This window comes from Emydura macquarii, unplaced genomic scaffold (genome assembly GCF_026122565.2).
Source record: "Emydura macquarii macquarii isolate MOO-44397 ecotype Brisbane River unplaced genomic scaffold, CSIRO-AGI_Emac_v2 contig_561, whole genome shotgun sequence".
Lineage (NCBI taxonomy): Eukaryota > Metazoa > Chordata > Testudines > Chelidae > Emydura > Emydura macquarii.
Window position 1 is genome coordinate 13,576,917 of NW_027130698.1, and position 21,255 is coordinate 13,598,171.

General features: G+C 36.2%; 1 protein-coding gene across 2 annotated transcripts in view; it reads left to right on the forward strand.

Annotated features, from left to right (window-relative positions):
- Window positions 1-21,255, forward strand: part of USP10 (ubiquitin specific peptidase 10) — a 67,064-nt gene that overhangs the window by 20,867 nt on the left and 24,942 nt on the right. Inside the window, exons 2-5 of one of the 2 annotated variants that reach the window (XM_067540186.1) lie at window positions 2,745-2,813; window positions 9,007-9,067; window positions 10,830-10,916; window positions 12,908-13,933. In XM_067540186.1, the coding sequence (XP_067396287.1) occupies window positions 2,745-2,813; window positions 9,007-9,067; window positions 10,830-10,916; window positions 12,908-13,933 (1,243 nt within the window). The remainder of the gene's footprint in view (window positions 1-2,744; window positions 2,814-9,006; window positions 9,068-10,829; window positions 10,917-12,907; window positions 13,934-21,255) is intronic. The other variant, XM_067540187.1, reaches the window with a different exon arrangement.

Sequence of the window (21,255 nt, forward strand, 5' to 3'; positions counted from 1 at the left end):
CCCTCCCCGGCCTAATGGTCTAGCTAGCTGGGGTTTAATGCATCACTTCATCCTGTTTCAAGCAATAGTCAGAAGTGTTATACCTCACGTAAACACTGCTATAAGAAAATAACTATAAGGAAGGGGATTCCATGAGGATAGTATTAATACTAGTTTTGTTTAATTTTGTTCTGTTTTTCCTAATAATAAAATAGCACCTTTAGGTCTTGATAATTTTTCTGTTGAAGTCAGTGGATTTATTTTTATTCATGGCATTAGAGAGCACTGTTGGGCTTGTATGTATTTAGAGTTTTGGTAAGAGTGAGAGAAGAATGGATTGTATATGAGAATTATTGTGTAATTTGTATACCAGCTTTTTAAAATGTATTGTCAGGTTTCTTATTTTGCTTTTTGCATGACTACATCTAAAGTGTCTCATAAAAACAGAAATTATGATTCAGCAAGGGTTTTTCATAGGAACATTTTTGGGAGGTGTTAACTGCTAGTTACATTATCAGAGAATAATCACTATTAAGTTGCATTTTAATTGAAAGCGTAAACCAAGCTTTATTCCTTGACTAAGGCCAGGCCTACATTATAAAGTTACATCGGTATAACTGTTGCTCAGGGGCATGTGGATTGTGATGCAATTATACTAACCTAGCCTCCTGTGTAGACAGCGCTATGTCGACGGGAGGGCTTCTCCTGGCAGCATAGCTACTGCCTCTTGTGGATGTGGATTAACTATGCTGACAGGAGACCCCCTCCTGTCGGCGTAGGTGCTGTCTTCACTGGAGTGCTACAGATGCAGCTGTGCCACTGCAGCATTTTAAGTGTAGACTTGCCCTAAGAGATATGAGGCAATTTGCTGAAATACGTCTTAAGGACTTTATTCTTCAGGTGTTAAGAAATGCTATTGGGTGTTGAATAGCTGGCATGTAGCAGCTGCTTAAAGAATCCTTAAAGGACCTACTGTTTTCATCCTCTCATATGCTGATATTTACTTCAAGTGGATAAATTTCTTTGTGTGTAGTTTATGCTCTTACGGTTGTTTTGGTCTTGAAATAATAGGTTTTATGCATGGCTTTTATGTAAAGTAGTGAGAACTGAAGATATTTGTATGTATATCAGTTTTATATTTAGAAATACTTTTAATCATGTTCAAAGACTCCAAGTTCAAAAATGTTTAATGCATATTTTTGCAATTGCTTAGAGCTGCAGCTTAAACTTTTTTTTTATTTACTAGTGTTTGATGTATGCGGAAATACATATGTTTATGTATCCAACTATTATTTCTTTAAGGAAAGGAAACTGAGTTAAAAATATAAAATGTAATAGGGCTGTATAACCTACCAGAACCCAGCCTTTGATTTTACAGATGAAACAGCCCACTAGAGATCACATTTTCAACTCTCAGATAATTTTCTTTTTATGTAACACAACTCCAGACTTGGATATGTACATCTACGTATGGCCAAAGTGGGATTTACCATGAGCAAGGGTAGGCATTGGTACCATTGTTGTTGTCCATCTGGGTTTTCTGAGGGAGGGGTGGATGATGGGAGAGAATTTGTGACCAACCACTACACTGTTGCCATTGAAAGTTGCTGAGAAAAAGCACGTAGTCATATTTCTTGTGGCAACGCCACCCACTTTTTGGCCCTCTCTGACCCTCATCAACAATTTCTGTGACTACTTTGTCTGTATCCTCTTATTTCCAGACATTGAAAACTAGCCTTTTCCAGTCATCTGCCTATTTCCTCAGTTTATTAAAATTCTCATGCAATCTTTTAATAATCTGCACTGTGCCAACTGCCTTACTTTGTATCATCTGTATATTTGGACACCATTACTAGTTACACTTCCAAAGCCCTGGTTTACACTGCCAACTTACGTCAGTATAACTACATCGCTCAGGGTGTGGAAAAGCCACATCCCTGAGCGATGCAGTTATATCAGTCTAACACCCAGCATAGATAGCGCTGTGTCAATGGGAAGACTTCTCCCATCAACATAGTTACCGCCTCCTGGGTAGGTGGAGTAGCTAAGCCAATGGAAGCATGTCGGCCATTGGCGTAGGCAGCATCTTCACCGCGTGCTACAGTGGCGCCAACAAAACTTTTGTCGCTCAGGGGTGTGAAAAAACTTACTCCTGAGCGACATAAGTTTTGCTGGCATAAGTGTTTATGTGGGCAGTGCTATGTCACCAACACAGTTACCACTGCTCATGTAGGTGGTTTTATTATGTTGGCCGGAGAGCTCTCGCCCGTCGACATAATGCGGCTGCAGAAGCGCTCTTACAGCACACAGCTGTACTGTAACAGCTGTGTCGCTGTAAGTTTGAAGTGTAGACTAGCTCTTAGTCTCTAAATTGGACCCAGCACTGAGCCTTGTGAAACCCAACTTGTTAGACATCTCCATGGGGATTTCCTGCCATTTACTATGTCCATTTTCTGTAAATTCTATATCGATACTCACAGTGATGGGGGCCTTCTGTAAAACTGTCAGTCTACGTTGGAGCTCTAGTGGGAATTTTAAGAAAAAGCTTGTAGACAAGTCTATAAATATTAAGTAACTAGCTCAGGGCAACAGAAAGGAATCTGAAAGAGAGCAGTGATGCAGAGATGATAGTTTTAGTTCTCATTGGTATGCACAGACCTTTAAAGTACTGCTGCTCTTTAATAAATAAAATAAATCATTTTACCTTGAATTTGCTAATGACACAAAGTGTAAATCCTCATAACAATTTGTTTGGTTTTTTTTAGTATATCTTTGGGGAGTTCAGCCCTGATGAGTTTAATCAGTTCTTTGTGACTCCTCGATGCTCTGTTGAGGTAAGAACTATTTTTCAATATTTTACCTGAAGATGTGATGCATATTGTTTAACATAAATGTAGCACATTTATTAGTATATAATTAAAAATACAATAATCAATATTATTTTTATAGTTCACTTAACAAAACTCAACTATTCATTGTAGGTTTCCCTGGGATGTAATTTCAGTTGCATTCATGTTGATCACACACTAATTTCTCACTCTTTCAATTCTTTTCCTGTCCAGAGATGTGGCAGCTATAGTTCTTGCTAAGCAGTGATCTCTTGTTCAGTAAGGGATGTGGTAGCAACTTCTCATCAATATTCCTGTTTGTAGGTGAGATCCCAGATCTCTTGAGTCAAAGAAGAGTAGCACTCTCCCTACAGTGCCTGATGTGGCTCTCTGCTTCCTGGTATCTGTTATCCAGAGTTTTGTACTCTTTCGACTCATTGCTGGAGTCTCATAGCACTGGAGAGTGGAAGGATGTATTTACTGGGTCCGGAAGAAAGGACCAAAACCCTCCAAGATCCCTGTAGGATATAATGGTCCATAAAGGTCAAGGTGATGGACGAAACTGTAAGGAAGTGGTAAATACCTTTAAATTTGCACTTCCCTCCTCTGATCTTCCCCTTCATCCCCTTACACAAAACAAACACCCTCAACTGTATGTATATGGGAGGAAAAATTCCCTCCCTCAGAATGAATATATAAAGGAAGCTCTGTTGTCTGTTATTAATGTGAGTTAGTAAGGTTCTGTTGTAGATGTTTAATTTTCAGGTTCTTTGTGGAATATGGAAATTCACTATCACATTGCTTATCATGTTCTTGGGTGCATAGCTAACAAGCCCTGGTAGGTTCTCATACTGCTTGCATGAAGGAATGTGAAGGATACTAGAAGAAGATGATGAGGAAAAAATAGGTTGGGGCTGAGGGCATGCAAAGTGTAGGGGGAGGAAGGCAAAAAAAGGAGAGGCAAGGCCAGCATAAAGAGAATTTAACTGGTAGGTAGTGACTTCCTGCTTTTGTGAGTAAGTTAAAGCTATATACAAATGTTTCTATTGCCGACAGATCGGAGAAAATGAATGCATTTGCTGGATTCACAAAATCCAAAGTTTTGTCCTTTTACTCCAAAAACAAATTTTAGATTAAAGTATAGTTTCTGCAGCCTTAGAGGACACCAGCCTGGAGTGATGGATGACTGTCTCCTCTGCGAAGACTGCACAGGAGTACGAAATGTTGGTTACTGTTCAGTTCTTTATGTCCAAATCTACTACTTCCTCCAGTATAGAGCGCAGGAGCAACATTCCTGTATCCTTGGTAGTCTTGTTATGGATATAAAGAATAAATGGAAACACATAGTGCCTATTGCTGCAAGCTAGTTATGAAGTTGACTTATGCACGTGATTGGTATACCCAGCAAATTCTGTTAATTTAAAAAAAAATAAAAAAATAGAGGAAGTATCAGGACCTTCTTGGCTGCTCTCATCAAGCTTCCACCACACCCTGATAGATATAAAAATATGCACCTTCAGAGATATCTTATATTTATTTTATATATCTATCCTACTTTCGGAGTACCCTGATTTATTGAAAATCAGGTCACTCTAGTAGAAATAAAGAATGGCTGTGTGTATATGTAAAATCCTCCAAAGGGGTCAGAAAAAATACGCACCTTAAGGGATATTTATCACATCTCCTCTGCTTTCATTCTAAGCCCTTGATTGCTCTTTTGGCTTGCTAATATCTGAAATCAGGTCTTTTTATATTGTCCTGAAGTTACTGTGCAAAATATAACGTCACCCTCCTGCTCCAAATTTGGCCCTTTAAAACTCTCCCCTGAAGCTGCCTTTTCATGCTTAAGTTTACTGAAAAAGTATGAGAGTATCCTCTAAGGACTTTAGCTAAAGAAGGAACAGAAATGATCATCAGGGCTCCTTGTGAAATATCAGAAGCCTTAATTCACTGTTTTCCCAGTGGTTTGCAAAGATTTACCTAACCCACTTATGCTGGAACTGTGATTTTGTCAGTCTGCTCATCAGTCACTTAGAGTGATAAGCAAAATTGCACTTGGTGATGAGCCCTGAAGCAGTTGACCCCACATTCTGTTAGGATAGAGCAATGGTCCCCAAACGTTTTACCCTGTGGGCCCCCCTTACTCTTGTCTGGGCCCCCTGCCATGCCCCACCCGGCTGGGAGTGGGGCCACAGTTTGGGCTGGGGACTGTTGCAGGGTTTCCTGCCTCTGCACATCCCATGAAATTAAATAAGGTATCCCAGTTTCAAGGAACCCTGATTTATTGAAAATAAGGTCACCCTAATAGAAATTAAAAATGTGTATGTATGTTCGTAAAGAAGTCATGAGTCATGGCATAAATTCCTGGAGTATGTAGATTTACTCTGGATGATGCTGAATAATTTCAAGCTACTGATGGTGTGTAATGAGGGAAGCAAAATGTCAGGAATAGTTTAGAATGGATTTTGTAATTAAAAGAAAATCTCACAGCTGAACATAGACTTTTGCAAAGCAAATCTGTGCTGCCGTGACCATGTCAGGAAAGTGGGCTGAGCATTGGTGAGCTGCAAATATGCAGTAAAACTGATATTTTTCATCACTTCATTGAGAATTATGACTTTATAACCATGATCACCTTGGATTCTTTTGGTAATACAGAGATGAATTTTCAAACTTGGGTGCATACAGGTAAGCACCGAAATTTGTCATTACAAATATATGTGCAAAATTGAGATACTTAAATCAACATGTGGGAGCCTAAAATTAGGCACTTAAATGTATTTTAGGCGCCTAAATTTGAAGATTTAAACATAGAGGGTACTTTACTAAAATCTTCATAATAGCCTGAGCAACACAAGGCATTGCCTTGAAAGAGTAACTACATCAGGTATTTTGATGTGAATTTAATATTTTTAATGTGTGAGACTTTTTATACTTCTTTTATTTGACTGAGGAATAGAGTTTGAACATCTGTCATGCTTTGTCTATTTGTATTTGTTCAGTCACCCAGCCCTGTAGTTACTCAAAGATCTAGAAAAAGTACATTTTTTGTTTTGTTAAGCTGTAGTCTGTTTTCTACCTTACTCTCCTTATCTTCCTATTACTCCATCCATTCATTCTCTCTTCGATCCAAGAAAGGTGATGTTTATATAGTTAAAAAATGTCTAAAATATGAATAGTTCATTAGGAATACAGAAATTTTCTCATTTGTATGATACTTTACTGTACCTAAAATAATTTTATATGATAGTATACAGGAAAGTATTTTGTTTATTGTTTAAATAAAACTGAAAGGTTCAGATTCAATGGATAAATGTTTGTGAAACTCCAAAGTCTAATCCATTAGCATTTAGGACAATGGTACCAATTATCTGCATAGTAGCTTGTCCTGTGTTTTCTGTGGCAAACTTGAGGGCTTTGATTGCTTTTTATTCATGGGGGAGGGCACAGGGGAGAGGCTGGGAAGAATGAGACAGCAAGTCTACACAGCAAACAGTGGCTCAAACAAAGGAAGACGTATATCTGCTTGTTGAATAGTTCAGATTTGGTTTGCTTTTGCAACCGAGTGCAGTTTGAACCCTCACAGGGAGGATTCAGGGAACGTGTGTACAAATAATGAAATGCAAATGCACACAGCAAAAAATAGATCCCCAGATCTACAATAGACCTTTTTTTTTTTTTTTCTTTTTAGTTATCCCAGCTTAGCCCATCATCAAAGGAAGTTTTCTAGTACAATAGACTTCAATATTTTTTTAAACTTAAACAAAAGAATTTATTTTCTCTGCCACCATTTAGAATATTACTGAGGCTAAACTTTCAAAGATGAGCCATCACCCATAGATTCCATGACTCTTTACTCAGTAATTGTTTTTTTTTTTTTTTTTAAATCAATTTCAGGGTCAGTTTCTGATAGTAGTGGGTTTTCTTCCTTCCTCACTCCCCAAAATCTCCTTGGCTCCTTAGGGCTTCTATCCTCTTATCTCTTCCTCCTCCTTTCTGGCACCAACTCCTTATGTTACAGCAAGTTCCTTCCAAAACTAGAATATGCCTCACCTGAGTCCTGCAGTGATCTATTATTTCCTCCCTCCTCTTCAATATCTATTTGAGACCATAAGGAGAGGTGAGATTCAATGGGTTGTGCTGCCAGCAGTACATCTCACCCACCCCATTAAAGATATCTGCACTCATTTCTCAAAGTGTTCAGCACATGATGCTATTAGTTCTTCCTGAAAAAGGACCATCATTATGCAAAATGTCTTTCACTTTCAGCTTGCTATAAATTTCAACCTTGCTTCCCAGAAAAAGATCTGGCCACAGTGATCCTTTCATTATCTCCAAACTGGATTACTGTACTCACTATATCTTGGGCTGAAGATGAAAGTGATGCAGAGGTTCCAGTTTGTGGAAGATGTGCCAGCCTTTCTTCTCAGTGAGTTGTCACTGTGCTATATCACTCCATTGATTCCCAGTCTGCTTTCATTGCCAAATCAAGATAAATAAGCGTGACCTTCAAAGCAGACCAAGTTATGTTATCAACCAAATCTCCTTCCATGAGCCTTCAAGACAGCTGTTCAGTGGAACAAAGCAATTTACAATCCCCATTGCAGAATATATGAGAGCAGATTAAGATGTTCAGCTGTGGAATGAAACTTCCAGAGGAGACTAAAGTTGATCATCCTCTGAGTATACAGCAAGAACCTTTTGATCGAGAAAGCTTTTCCAGTATATATTCCTCCACCCAGAGCCTTCTATAACCAGAAAAAGAGAAGAACAGAACTTCAGGAGGCCTCACTAAGAAACTTGCTGTGCAGATCTAATTTAGCTATAGAGCACGTATAATATGGTGATGGGTTCTGTAGAAAATCCTAAGATTTCTTGAAGCAGAGCGGGTTTCAAGAAGAAATGTATGACTATATGTTTGCAACTCAGATTTGGGCCCCTATGTGCAGCAACACATTATACTGTCTACAGACCACCATGCAAACTTTGCGGAAGAAGCTAAAGAGTTGTGTATAATTTAACACCCCCATTGAAAGTGCTATAGGTGCAAAGCTCCGGGTTATCTTATTTTTCATATGAAATAATGATCATGGAATTTATTAATCCTTTCAGTTTCAGTATACTTGAGGTAAACCAATATATATAGACAGTAATACTCTTTTTTCATGTAAGTAGTGAAAGGGTTACGTTAGTTCACCAACTCGAGGTAATGGTATAAAATGTTGGCTCCAAAGTGTTTGATTCTCTACCCAGATAGTGACCTTGCAGTGTGGTGGCACTATTTAGGCTGATGGTGCGAAGCTGCTAATCTTGATTTTGCTATTGTGAACAAAATAAAATGATCCAGAATAGCTGTTTTAAGTTTTCCTTTGTATTTTTAAGCATAGTGTTTGAAACCTTTCAAAGGCAATATTACTTATGGATGAAGTAGTGCTGGGAGTCAAAAGGCCTGCATTCTGTTATGATCTACAGACTTCTGATGTGAAATTTAGCAAGCCACTTACTCGGTCTGTCCATCAATTTCCTTGTCTGAAAAATGGGTGTTCCCATACCTTTAATTCTTGGTATGTTTTTGCTGTCCGTGGAGAATCCTGAAGTGAACTAGAGGATAAGCTCGTGATTCTAGAGTTTGTAGCTCAAGATGATGGTAGTTTTTGGCCTGGTCTACACTGCCGGTAAAATTCAGTGGCAGTTGACGAGAGTCAGTCAAGCTACGCAGAGTAGCTTGCGTAACTCCTGTTGACTTCGTAACTTCCATTTAGCACGTCGTCTCCACTGCACCGTGCCGACGGAAAATACGTACCCGTCGACACAGTACTATGCTTTTTAAGGAGGTGGTTTTAGTAAATCGACTTTTGTATCGATTGAGCATGTCTTCACTGCCGCTCAATCAAACTGGAAAAATCGATCTGATGGCAGCGAATTTGCCGCTGTCAGTGTAAACCTAGCCTTTATCTCTCATCTCTAATTATGGTAAATTGACACTCTACAGAGACTATACTATAGTGTGGGGATGAAAAAATATATAAAAATATAAATATAAGTTAAGACATTGTTTTGGAAAACTGGATATAAAGAGTGATGAATATCATTCAGTTGTTTTTAAATGATCTAGCTATTTCTAATTAAATGAACATAAAATGTTATTTCTGAAGAGATGTTTTGCCTATCAGTAAATCTTATTTTCTTTTCTTTGCAGCTTCCTCCATACAATGAAACAGTTTCTTGTGGTATTAAGTCCACAGGTGAGCTTCATGATGGTAAGAAACCGTTCCTTCTTTTACTTAACTTTTTTTCCAAGTTGTGGGGCTTTCCCCATAGTGTCCTGATGTAGTACAGATTCTTTAAATTAGTCTAGTTCAGGTTGATTAGCATGTTTATGTGCATGTGTTTGGCAGGCTGCTTTTTCAACACTTGCTAGGCCACTGAAATCTGCAAGAATGTTTGAGAATCTTGTTTTAACTTTTTTCTTTAGCTAACTGTAGTAAGTATGCTCACTACTCCACTGCGGTTGTTTGTGCTGTAACAATTCTATTAAAAACTTTTTCTTGTTGAAGCTTTTAGAATTCAGATGAAAAAATTGCTTAGGGCTAGAACTTAGTATGGAGTTCTTAACCAAGGAGCAACTAAAACAAATAACTTGGATAGCACTTAACTGTCTGTGGACTTTTACTGCCCCCTCTGTAAAAGTCTCAACATGAGTGTGTTTTTGGCAGTTGCAGCCTGAAGATGGCTCTCAGAGCAGTGTTCTGCTCAATGTTCGCTATGACATTCTGTTTCTGTGCAGCTCAGCTAGTTTTCTGGATAATCCTTTTTTGGAGAGAAAGAAAGAATGACTCTTCAATGTAAAAATGTATTACTGAGCTCTGATTTAAAGCAGTCACTATTTGCCCCCCACATGCACACCTTTTCCCCACAGCTTAAAAAGGGCGGCTGGGGGACAAAAAACCCTGCCTGGTTTCATAATGATATAATATTTCATATTTACATAGCACCTTCCATCTGAGGATCTCAGTTCTTTATGATAGTCTGCATAATACTTTTACAAAGTAGATAAATATTGTCATTTTACAGCTGAATTAACAGGGTTGTAGAGAAGTTGAGACTTGTCCGAGGGTATTTGGGAAGCTTGTGGCAAAACTGGGAATAGAACCCAGATCTCCTTAAAAATATGCTTGGTGTTTTAAATTTGGCAGCCTTTAGAATAGCCATTAAAATTTCATAAAAGAACAAAACCCACAAGGTAACATTAGGGAAAGTGTGAACATGTCCAGATAAAAGTCTTTGGCCATAATTTTTCAAATTTTGGTGACTAAACTTAGATGCCTAAACAAAGGTTCTCAGGGTACCTAGCTAATCTTTTCAGTGGTGTTCAGCATCAACAACTTTATCTGAAGTCAGTGGAAGTTGTGGGTGCTCAGCACCTTTGGATATCTAGGAATTTTTTTCAGGTGCCTAAATATGGATTTAGGTGCCTGACCTTAAACACCTGTGATTTTTACCCAATGATTTTCTGTGTGGTTTAACACAAGCTATATAGAAAGTTCGTTTCTGTAAATGTTTTTCAGATCCTCCCCAGACCCTAAGAACCTACTCACTCCCTTGAAATGGGGTAATGATGGCAAATCAAACTTTGCCTGAAAAATGTGTCTTAACAAGGCTGCACTGTAATGTGCATGTGTAATATCATAGTGATGGCTGAAAAGGAAGCAATGGAAACTAAAATAGAAAGAAATACTCAGGCAAAGTTTTGTTAATAACACTGAGATGAGCCATTGATCACATAACTATAGTATAAAATGTTGCTTTTTTTAATGGTGTAATGATATCTACAATGAATGGCTGGAGGAGCTGTTGATGCATATTATGAATAATTGCATTCTGGCTAAAAAGCTGCATGATACAAAGTGCATACTAATTCTTAATACGCATTCACAGCTTTCATTAAAATGCATTGACATGATACATTATAACATCTTCAAAGGGTATCTTGTCAATGTGCAGTATTCTTCATACCTTCAGGTGCATCCATTTCAATCCATGCAACAATAGATCCTCGAAACACCACGGAATGGATTGAAACAAAGGTGACTGGAAGCAAAGTGGAAGGTACAAAAATAACCATAAAAGAAAGTTGGTCTCTTTCATATTTTTCTTTAAAAAGGCACTAAATAAAATGTTAAAATAAATAAGATTCTGTCAAAAACTAGTGACAGTGTGGAAACGAGTGTTATGCCCCAACCTTCACAGTTCCTGTAAATTAGAGATATTTCAGGGATTTGATTTAAGGAAGAAGTAAAAAGTCTTACATCATTTTTGGTTGATTTTATTCACTTTACAATTATTGTAAAGTAAGATTTTTTTCTCATTGCAGTTTGGCTATAGGTAATAGACTAACTTCATTTGCTAATGATCCCCTGGTTTGTGGGATTAATAGCTAGCAGGTGCAATTTTGCTCCAGACTAGAATGTAGTATACCAAGTCTTAGTCCAAAAGCAATTTTTTCTAATAAGAATTTAGGAAAAATCCTATGCTTGATTGATTTCAAATTTTAATAAGTTTAAACTAGAGATTTGGAGATTTCAACAAGTCTTAAAAATACACTACTTATTCCAAAAATTTAAAAATACGGTGATTGACATCAACTCTGTTATGCTCTCTTGAATAAAAACAAGTGTTCATGACACTGATTAATGTGGATCTATTGAAACACCATATGCACAAATAAATTGCACAAAATGGTGTTACGCTGTTAGCAAATATTTAGGTAAACTAGATGAACCTGTAGATGTAGAGATTAGTGCACCACATTATAAGTATTTATTTTGAAATAGTGACTTGTGTTGTGAATAGGAAATCTGTAGGAAAAGGATGCTCTGAAACTCACTTTCTAGGAACATTGTTTTCCTTTTGCAAAACAGAATACATATATTTTCAAGCTCATGGAAGGACTAATGTATGTACCATAGAAAATCACATAAAATTGTTTTCTGATTATATATTAATGAAAATTTGTTCTGGGAACTACTGGAATTAAAAAAAACAGCATGAATCCTATAATCTTAATTACATTACACCCCTGTTGGTATTCATGAAAATTTCTGTAGCAGTTATACAATTTAAATGTTACGGCAGCCAGAGGCATGCAGTGTTACTGGTTTTGTATTCTGTTGCTAAAATACATATGATGTAGCCACCTAAGTTCCATACACTTGCAACATACAGTTTTTTGATATCTTTTAGAAACAGGAGTTGAGTTAGGGTATTACCTTTCAAAATGCTCTGTCATGTTTTTTTATATATTTCAGTCTATTATGAGAAATTTTTTTAACATTTCTTGAAAGTTGTTTATGAAATTATTGAGGTAAATTATTTCTCATTGTTCATATATTCACCATCAATCAATTTATATTTTAAATGTAGTGTGTCTGGCTTTGATCCAGTCACATCAGTTGTATTTCTTATAATACTAAAAATGAATATCATATCTTTTCATTCTTAAACTTCTGATAATTCTGGATTTCCAAAACCTGAAATTGTAACATTTCCAGATGATTATAATGTAAAATATCTTTGTCATTTGTGATTTGTGTTTTAAATATTCCTAACTTTAAAAAAACTTACCAATTGGAAAGGTGGAAATTATTTTACTTTAAAAAAAATAGTTTATAGATTGTCATAGACAATAAGACCTTCTTTAAAGGTGTGCAATAGTATGAAAAAGATGGTTCTTTTCATCATACTCTTATGTTCCTCATCCTGCAGTTGTATCCACGCAGACTACCATTGAAGTCATTTGGACTCCATATGTCTGAAAGGGTACATCTATGTTTATTGCAGGATCTGTGCCAATGTTTTCTAAAACTGAAGGCTTACTCAGTGTTGAAGGAAAACTTTGGTGCTCTTTGGATTCTTATTTCATTTTAAAATCTTTAAAAACCATTCTTTTCCAAGATGTGAATGGACATTGAGGATAATTTGTTTGTATGAGGAATGTACTTCACACTACTTAAGTTTCTGGAAAAAAGAATTGTCTGTTACTGATTTTGTATCTTTCTGACTGGACCTTATTAACTGAAATTTTTAATTTTTTTGCCCAGGGGAGGAGTATCAGAGAATTGAATTTGGTGTTAATGAAGTTATTGAGACAGATTCATCTGTGCTGAATAACACTGACTACAGTATTTCGAGCACTCTGAATCCCCAGGCTCCAGAATTTATTCTTGGTTGTGCATCAACTCAGAAAACTCCTGATGACATTCTTAATGAAACTAACTACAACTCCATAGACTGCCAGTTCACTGATCCCGCCCTCGCTTTGGATAGCGGTTCTAATGCTGAAAATGATAGCTTATCTGGGGGTCTTGGACAACGGGAGCGTAAAAAGAAGAAAAAAAGACCACCTGGATACTACAATTATTTGGAAGATGTCAGTGATGGCATTGTTCCTACAGAGGCTCTTGTAAATGGCCATGCAAATTCATCAGGACTGAATAATATAAGTACAGAAGATACAGAACTTACAGGAGATATACCATCATCAGCCACACCAAGGACTTGTAACAGCCCTGAAAATTCTGTGGACTTCATTAGTGAAGCTGTGTCTGATGATTCTGTTTCTAGTGTACTAGACAATACCAGGACTGCAGGGCAGCCTGAGGTATGCAGTGTTACCAATTCTGAACAGTTCTGCATCCCCTCAGAGGCTGGCAGAGATAGCCCTTTAAGGACAGCTCTTGTACCGCCTTATGCTGGTACTGATACTACTGAAAATCTTGGCATTACTAATGGACAAACACTTGAATCCTCTGGTGAGGGCACAGCTGCCAATGGGGTAGAATTGCACACTGTGGAAAGCACTGACTCAGACCAAGCTAAGCCCGAGGATGCTTCACCTACTACTGAGGCGACAGCCCCGGTTTCAGGATCAGTCCCTGTTAGTCAGCCTGCAAAGTCGTGGGCTAGTCTTTTTCACAATTCCAAGCCCTCTGCTTCCACACCTGTGGCCTATGTTGAGACTAAGTATACCCCTCCTGCCACAACTACTCTGGTCCCTGAAAAACAGGTTGAAGTCAAAGAGGGGCCTGTTCCAGTTTCAGAGGATCCTGTAGCCATAAAGATTGCAGGTATAGTTAACACACATTAGAGTGGACATTATAGTAGAAGGCTAACACATTTGCCTTTAAACAAGAGTGTACAGTATTGAAAGAGAGAGGAGAAAATTACATTAATGCAACATTAAGGCTGATTTTAATTACACAATTGAGAAAATTAATATAGTTATAAATTGGGTAGCTGTTTCAACTGTCCTTTGAATAAACATTGCAATAATATATTATATGATCATGCAACAAAAGTACAGTAATGTAAATGCTGCATATAAGCAACTAAAGCTAAAGGCGTGGTTTAAATGTAACAGTACAGTACAGAATTTAACAGTCTTACTAGAGGATTAGTTTAGAAAAAAGTATTTGCTCTCTGTTGAATTGTATTTGCTAAATAGTATGTCTCATTTCCCAGTGTTTGTGATCTTGTTATAATGCATATGTTCAAGGGAGAATGTTCAGATTGCTTATGTTAGTTAAGAAATTCAGTTAACGTTAATGTTTCAGCTATAACGTTTCATTAACATAATTCTTTGGTTTTGTTTATTTCTTTTTTTTAAATAAAAATAGAAAATGTAGTGTGTTTCAGTAAGCAGTCAAAAAACCCTAAGTGCATTTGTGTGAATATCTGATCCCCCAAATCTGGTGAAACTTTCTTCAAACATTATAAAATAAAAAAATCACCTCTTATTTGTAGCCGTTCAGCAGACCTGAGAAAAAGCATAAGAAACCTCATCCCAATGGTACTTTGTGGGGAAAGTTATAAATTATAAAAAATAGCATTTCTGGGCAAAGCCCCTATCACAGCATAGCTATAATGAAATATGCTAAAATGTACATTCTAGTAAGATTGAATAGTAAAAATTTGCAAAATATGTAAATGAACCCAATTAATTTTCCTTCAAGTCACTCAGTTCATAGGTGTTGTCAAATGTTGTCACATGAACCTGCAAAGTAGAATGTCTTATGTAAAAATGCTTGCACAAAATCTTGTTGATATGCCATTAACTAATCTATAAGTAAACTGGAAACTAGTGTGTGGACAGTTTCTAACCAGAAATTGATCTGGGGCTTTCCACCCCAAACCAACAGGAGTACTTATGGAGGCAAAATAGTCTTATATTTTTTCCTGTCAGTAGTGGTTCTGTTTGACACTTGTATGTAGTAGTCTTTCACTGAAGATACTTATGTTCCATAGTTTTGCCTCAGGGGGAGGGCAAATCCTGCCTGACTTATTCACACAGAGATTCTTATTTGGTTACATGCAACTACTCAGAAGACAAACAGTATTTGGCTCTTGGAATCTCATGGTAGTGACCTAGCCCAGCTCTGCTTTGCTTTTAAACTAGATGAGATCAGACAGAGTGAGACCAGCACAGAAATGGCTGTTTAAAGAGAAACTGTCAAATTTAAAATTACAGTTCAGTCTAATTTTTTGAGAGCACTTCATATTTTATCATTTCACTGTTTTCTCTACAACCAGGTACTCAGTTTATCCCAGCTTATATGAGTCTTTCACCCACATAAGGAAGAGAATAATGTATTTTTTAAAAAATTATAAAACTGCAAAATTGGCAAAGGGGACTTAAACAGGTGACTGAAACTACTTTCTATGTGACTAGATTACATTTGACCCAGAGCATCCAGCTATTGTCTCAATACCAACATTGTTACTTCTGTATTTATTTTATCACAAGATGCACTTATACTTTGGTTATATATTATCTGAGGTTTTCTTATCCTGTTAGCTTTAAAATGTTATAAACTCTGCTATAGGTAATACGTTTAAAAATTAAGAGGGCTATTGCTGTAGGAAAAGGGAGAAGAACAATTCTGACCCTGTGCCTTAAGGTCCATTGAGGAATATATCATTTCATTTTCAGTTTGCAGTTAATTGTTTTTGGAATCTTTTTAAAATATACCAATGGCTTTAGGGTGACAGTCAGCAAATGAACATTAAGCTCTCATTATTTAAAAAAGATGAAAAAATGTATTTTGTTAAAAGTTCATAAAAATTACTTGTGTTGTAAAATAGTGAGATTTAAAGTTTATATTGTTTTATGAAACTGAATTTTTAACTTTGATTATTTAAGATGTGATTTTTGGAATTATGTATTGAACACTTTAAAAGGATAGTTGAGTTAAAAAACATTGAAAAACAAATTCCCCTGTTTTAAGCTCTTTGTTAGCAGCTGGAGTAAGTTAGAACAGTGTTGGGGTTTCTCCATCTGTTCTGTGGGGAGCGGGGTCAGACCTACATAGAGATACAAGTGGTTTTGCTATTATTGCAAGCTCCTGATCTGCTTTCTGTGCTTGTCAGCCAGACCATAGAATATGGCCGAGTAGATGGTGGGATATGTATGTCTGTCATATTTACACATACATAAGTTTAATGTTTTGTCATTCATTAATACAAATAAATGTATGTACCAAAACTTAAACAAAAAATCCCTAACGTCACTAAAAAAGTTGTAATATCTTTTAATGTTAAAATATTAAATTTTCTATTCATTTTTAGGTTCTCTAATGTTCTAAAAACACAAATCTAAATTTGGGGCCTCAATTAACCTGATGCTATACCTTTAAATCTGTCGTGCAACCAGTCAAAAAATAACACAACATAATATTTCATATGCTTTAAGCTTAGTGTTATAATTAGATCTTAATATTTGTATTAGGCTTTTCTAGAACCTAGCAGTTTTTGGCCCAGTCTGGCATGGTGGTGAGTTCTGGCTTCAGTGGAAGGTAAAAGTGTTCATCAACTTATTACCTCATATAACTTGGCCCATTAGTGTCTTGGCATTTAAATCCACTTAAAATGTAACACTATTGTGAAGTTTAATGAAAAATCTGACCGGCTTTAAAATTGTTACAATATCATAGGGAAGTTACATTGAATTCTAAATATTTCTCATAAAAACAATGTATTGTTCTGGCAGAAATAACTTTTCTAGAAAATCAGTGATAGTACACACACAAAGAAATCTGTAGAACAAAGATTTTTAAACAACCCCTCCCCTCAAATATCTTTTTCCTTTTGAGGGGGTATTGTGTAGACTGGAGAGTAGGAATCATTTAATAGTATTTTTAAAGTAATTAGAACAATATCCTTTTAAAATCATGAGACTTCTTGAAAGTACCTGACTAGCTGAAACTGGTGTGTTGATCTTGTATCTCTGGGAATCAACCCTAATCTGAACGGACTACATTGAGAGGAGAGAGGATAGTTCGTTCAGTCTTGGTGCTGATTGGATCCATGTCATGTGCTGAGATAATGGTGGCTTTGGTTGTGTATAACCAGCTAAGTTCATATAATATTAGTCGTATTGTGCCATATATGTGTACATGAGCCACCTAGTATGCATCATGCAATAGTGAACTTACATCAACAAAATATGTTGGTCTGAAGCTGGTAATAGTCTCAATGGAGATGTAATAGGTTTGGTTATGGTGCTTCTTGTGGGATCAGTTCTTCCACGGGCACTTTCATCTGCCGACTCATCTTACCACCTTTCCTGACATCTGAAGAAAAGCAAGAACACAGACCTTTAGGTTAATTTTCCAACAAATTTTCATTCCATTAATTTTGTTAAGATTTATTTTCTTTACAAAAACAGCTAAGTCAAATAAGAACTTATCTTGCTGTATCACAAGTGACCTTACATTAAAATCTAGCTTTAGGCATACTGATTATCATTAGAATACTATTAAAATGTCTATAAATAAACTATTATGAGACTAAAATCCCCATTCTTAAATTATCCTTTGCTATTTCATTCTTATTTCAAAATTACTGCAGGAAGATTTTTAATAAATCTGTACTACTATTCTTCCACCAGGTGGGAGCAGAGACAACTTTTGTAGTGGGTGTGTTTCTAATATAACAAAATAACAATATGATTATATTCAATTTTCTTTAGCAGCTTAGCTTTTGATAACTGTGTTTTGCAAAGGGAAGAACTCACAATATAGATAATTTTCTAGTAAAAAAGAAGCAGCCTTTAGTTACAGCTGGCTTAACTGTAATAAAAGTGATTTTTGTAACTGAGAGAGCGTCTGTATGCATATGGCTGTTCAAGTGAAAATATAAATACCCTGTTAAAACTCCTAATCACTGTGGTGTTTCTGATCTCATGGGAAAAGATAATTAATATCGATTGTTGGTTAAAAGTGCTTCTAAACATTTAAAAACTCTTATGGATGTGAAATACATTGAGATGCTGTTGGGGAGGATGTATACAGATATACGAATATGTTTAAAATACAAAAATAATTTCATAGAATCATAGAAGATTAGAGTTGGAAGGGACCGCAGGAGGTCACCTAGTCCAACCCCCTGCTCAAAACAGGACTAACCTTAGTTAAATCATCCCAGCCAGGGCTTTGTCAATTTCATTTTGTTTCTAATTCATACCCTGGGCCTAGCTCTACTGTGCTGCATTTAGGGTCCTGATTCTCTTATCCCTAGGTGGACATACCTGTATACTCATTCTGTCAAACTTTTATTTCTGTCTTGTCTTCTGAGTTCTCCAGGAAGCTCTGAGAATATCCCCTTTCTGACATTTTGTGGTTAAAACATAGGACTGGGAATCAGGAAATCTGGCTTCTGTTTCTAACATTATCATAGAAATGTGTGTGACCTTGGTCAGGTCACTTTTTTTGTGTTTCAGTTTCACCAACTATTAATTGGGGACTTATATCTCACAAGTCACCTGTGAGATATAATTTAAAGTTTGTAAAGTGTTTTTAGGATCTCAGATGGAAGGTGCTGAAGTAGTGTCAAAGTATCTTTGCATAATCGTGTAGGGCTTGTGTGATGTTAACCTTTGACCTTCTAGAAGAAGGCTCTACAGAGCTCAGACAGTGCTGCTTGTTGAGTGAAGTAATTAATTCGCTACAAGGGCTGACACAGGCACAGCGACTGCTAGCCTAGGAACGTAATAGAAATGAAGCATGGCAGAGTTAAGCCAATAGATGTGAATTGAAATGTGTTTTCTTAATAAATCATACCTTGTAGACACTGGTTTAATTTTAGGGTTACTCATGATTGTGGTCCCACTTGGACTTTTAATGTTTGCCTGTCCACTTCAGTAATACTTGCCGTTGAAGCTTTCAATGTTATATCGTTAATCATAAGGAGATGTAGTAAAATCAATATTTAGCATGTTTTTAAAAATTTTTTAAAATGGATTGCTAACTCTACCTAGTAGCATATATTAACTTTTGTTATGGATAGAGGATATCCACATTGTTGTAAAGTGTCTGTTTCTTCTCTTTTACTAGTATGTTAAACTTTGAACTTGACCTCTTATTTAAAGGATGGTATTGATTTGAGCGAATTAGAAATAGACACATCGCACAAGTTAATACTTGATGAATTTTCCAGCAATTGGATTGAAATCACAACCAGATCCTCAAAACTACATGCTTTTTTAAAACATAAATTCCACTTTGCTTGAGATTATTTGTCTAGATCAGTGGTTCTCAATTTTTTATCCCATGACCCTATGTTAGAACATAAAAATTACCAATATTCTCCTACCTATTTAGTAATAAAGAATGGGGAAGAGGGTGTTTGTAATCCCACTTCTTCCTCCTGACCCCACTTTCCTCAGGTTAAGAACTCCTGCTCCAAATTAAATCCACTCAGCAATCCATCACTTTAAAAAGAGTGTTTTTTATTGTTTGTATGTGCATCTCTTTTTCTGCTGAGTGATTGAAATAACTCTTAAGTGAATATGCATAACTGCAGGAAATAAGTTATGACAATGTCAGGTCAGATGACATTAAATAAAAAGCTTTCCCTGCAGATGTTCTAGATCTAAACATTGTTTCCAAAAGCAGCTTTCTAGCCACAAGAGGATGCTAAAGATCCTAGCATTACTGGTTGTTTGTTCAGGTTACTTCTGTCATGTAAGAGAAACAAACACAAATTAAGTTTATTTTATGTTTTAAAGAAGGTAATGGTAGGGATTGAAATAAACATTTTTCACAAATTCCAAACTTCAGTATTGTTTGTTATTCGAACAGAACATGCTAGGGCAGAGTCTTAGTTTAGCTTTTATAAAAACTGAAACTGTTCAGAGAATATCAGGAAGCATTTTTTCTGTTTTCTTACTACTTTGAAACTTTTGGTGTTTTAATCTGATATAGAAATAATTTTTTTTTTATTATGAAAAGGTAGTTTTTAAAGTGTAAATTATGTTGTTTTGCAATAAACGAAATTAATAGAGACTTGTACCAGAAATTTCAAAGTACATAAACTCTCAGCTTTAAGGGAAGATAATGTGTTTAGCAAATACACTTAAATTAAATATTTCATTTATTATCTTTGTTTTGAAATGTTTAAACATTTATACATAACGCAGCATCAAAATGTGATATATTTATACTTCCTTTGATTCCCAATAAAGACTTTGTGATAGTGTCTAAACTGTAAAAGCTAAAACCTTTCCATCTAGACAGTTTTGTACATTTTTAGGGACCTTTCTGTTTCCTGATGCCTCTTAAACGAATTGTTAATTGCGTGGTTGAAAGATTTAACTATTTGGTAGTTTCCAGTATGTTTTATTAAATTTGTTGTGGGTGTTCTGCAGGTTTTAAACATTTCAGATCAGATTTTGAGAAGGGCTTCATATCTAACAGTTCCTTTTTAGGTACTTAAATAAGTGGCTATATTTTTCAAAAGTGCTCATCACATGTTTTTCTCACTTTTGCAAATCTGACCGCCTTATTTTGAAGCCAAAATGGGAGCTAAGCAGTTTTGAAAAGGTGGCCCTAATGATGGATGGTGAGCACTTTTGAAGATCTTAGCCCCATTTTAAAACGTAGGGGAATACACACCCACAGACACAAACCAGTATCTATGTAGATCAATGTGTCCTGCTTCCTCTGTTGCTCTGAAATAGCCAGTAACTAGCATGCATTATGTTAACATCAATCCATGCTGGTCCACAAGATATTTTGGGCACAAAATGGTGTAAGTTGAAACTTCTAAACTGAAACAACTGTCACTTTCAGTTCCATTCAAACCAAGAGAGAAGTTTGCCAATATTCAATAAAAATGGTTGCAGGGGATTACAACTAATGGAGATATATAACCTATGCACCTGTATAGAAATGTGTAAATAATCACACCTAAGTCTTGTCATGGTTTTCTAAGATCAGAGGAGTAGGAAAAGCCGTATTAAAGCTTTGATACTAACCCTCACCTCCACCCAAACGGAAGATAATCTTTCACTGAAAAAGATGTCTGTTATTACACTGTTATGTTGAGGAGTATTGGGGACTGCATCGATCACAAACGTAAACACACCCTTCAGTTAACATAACTGTCAGGATGA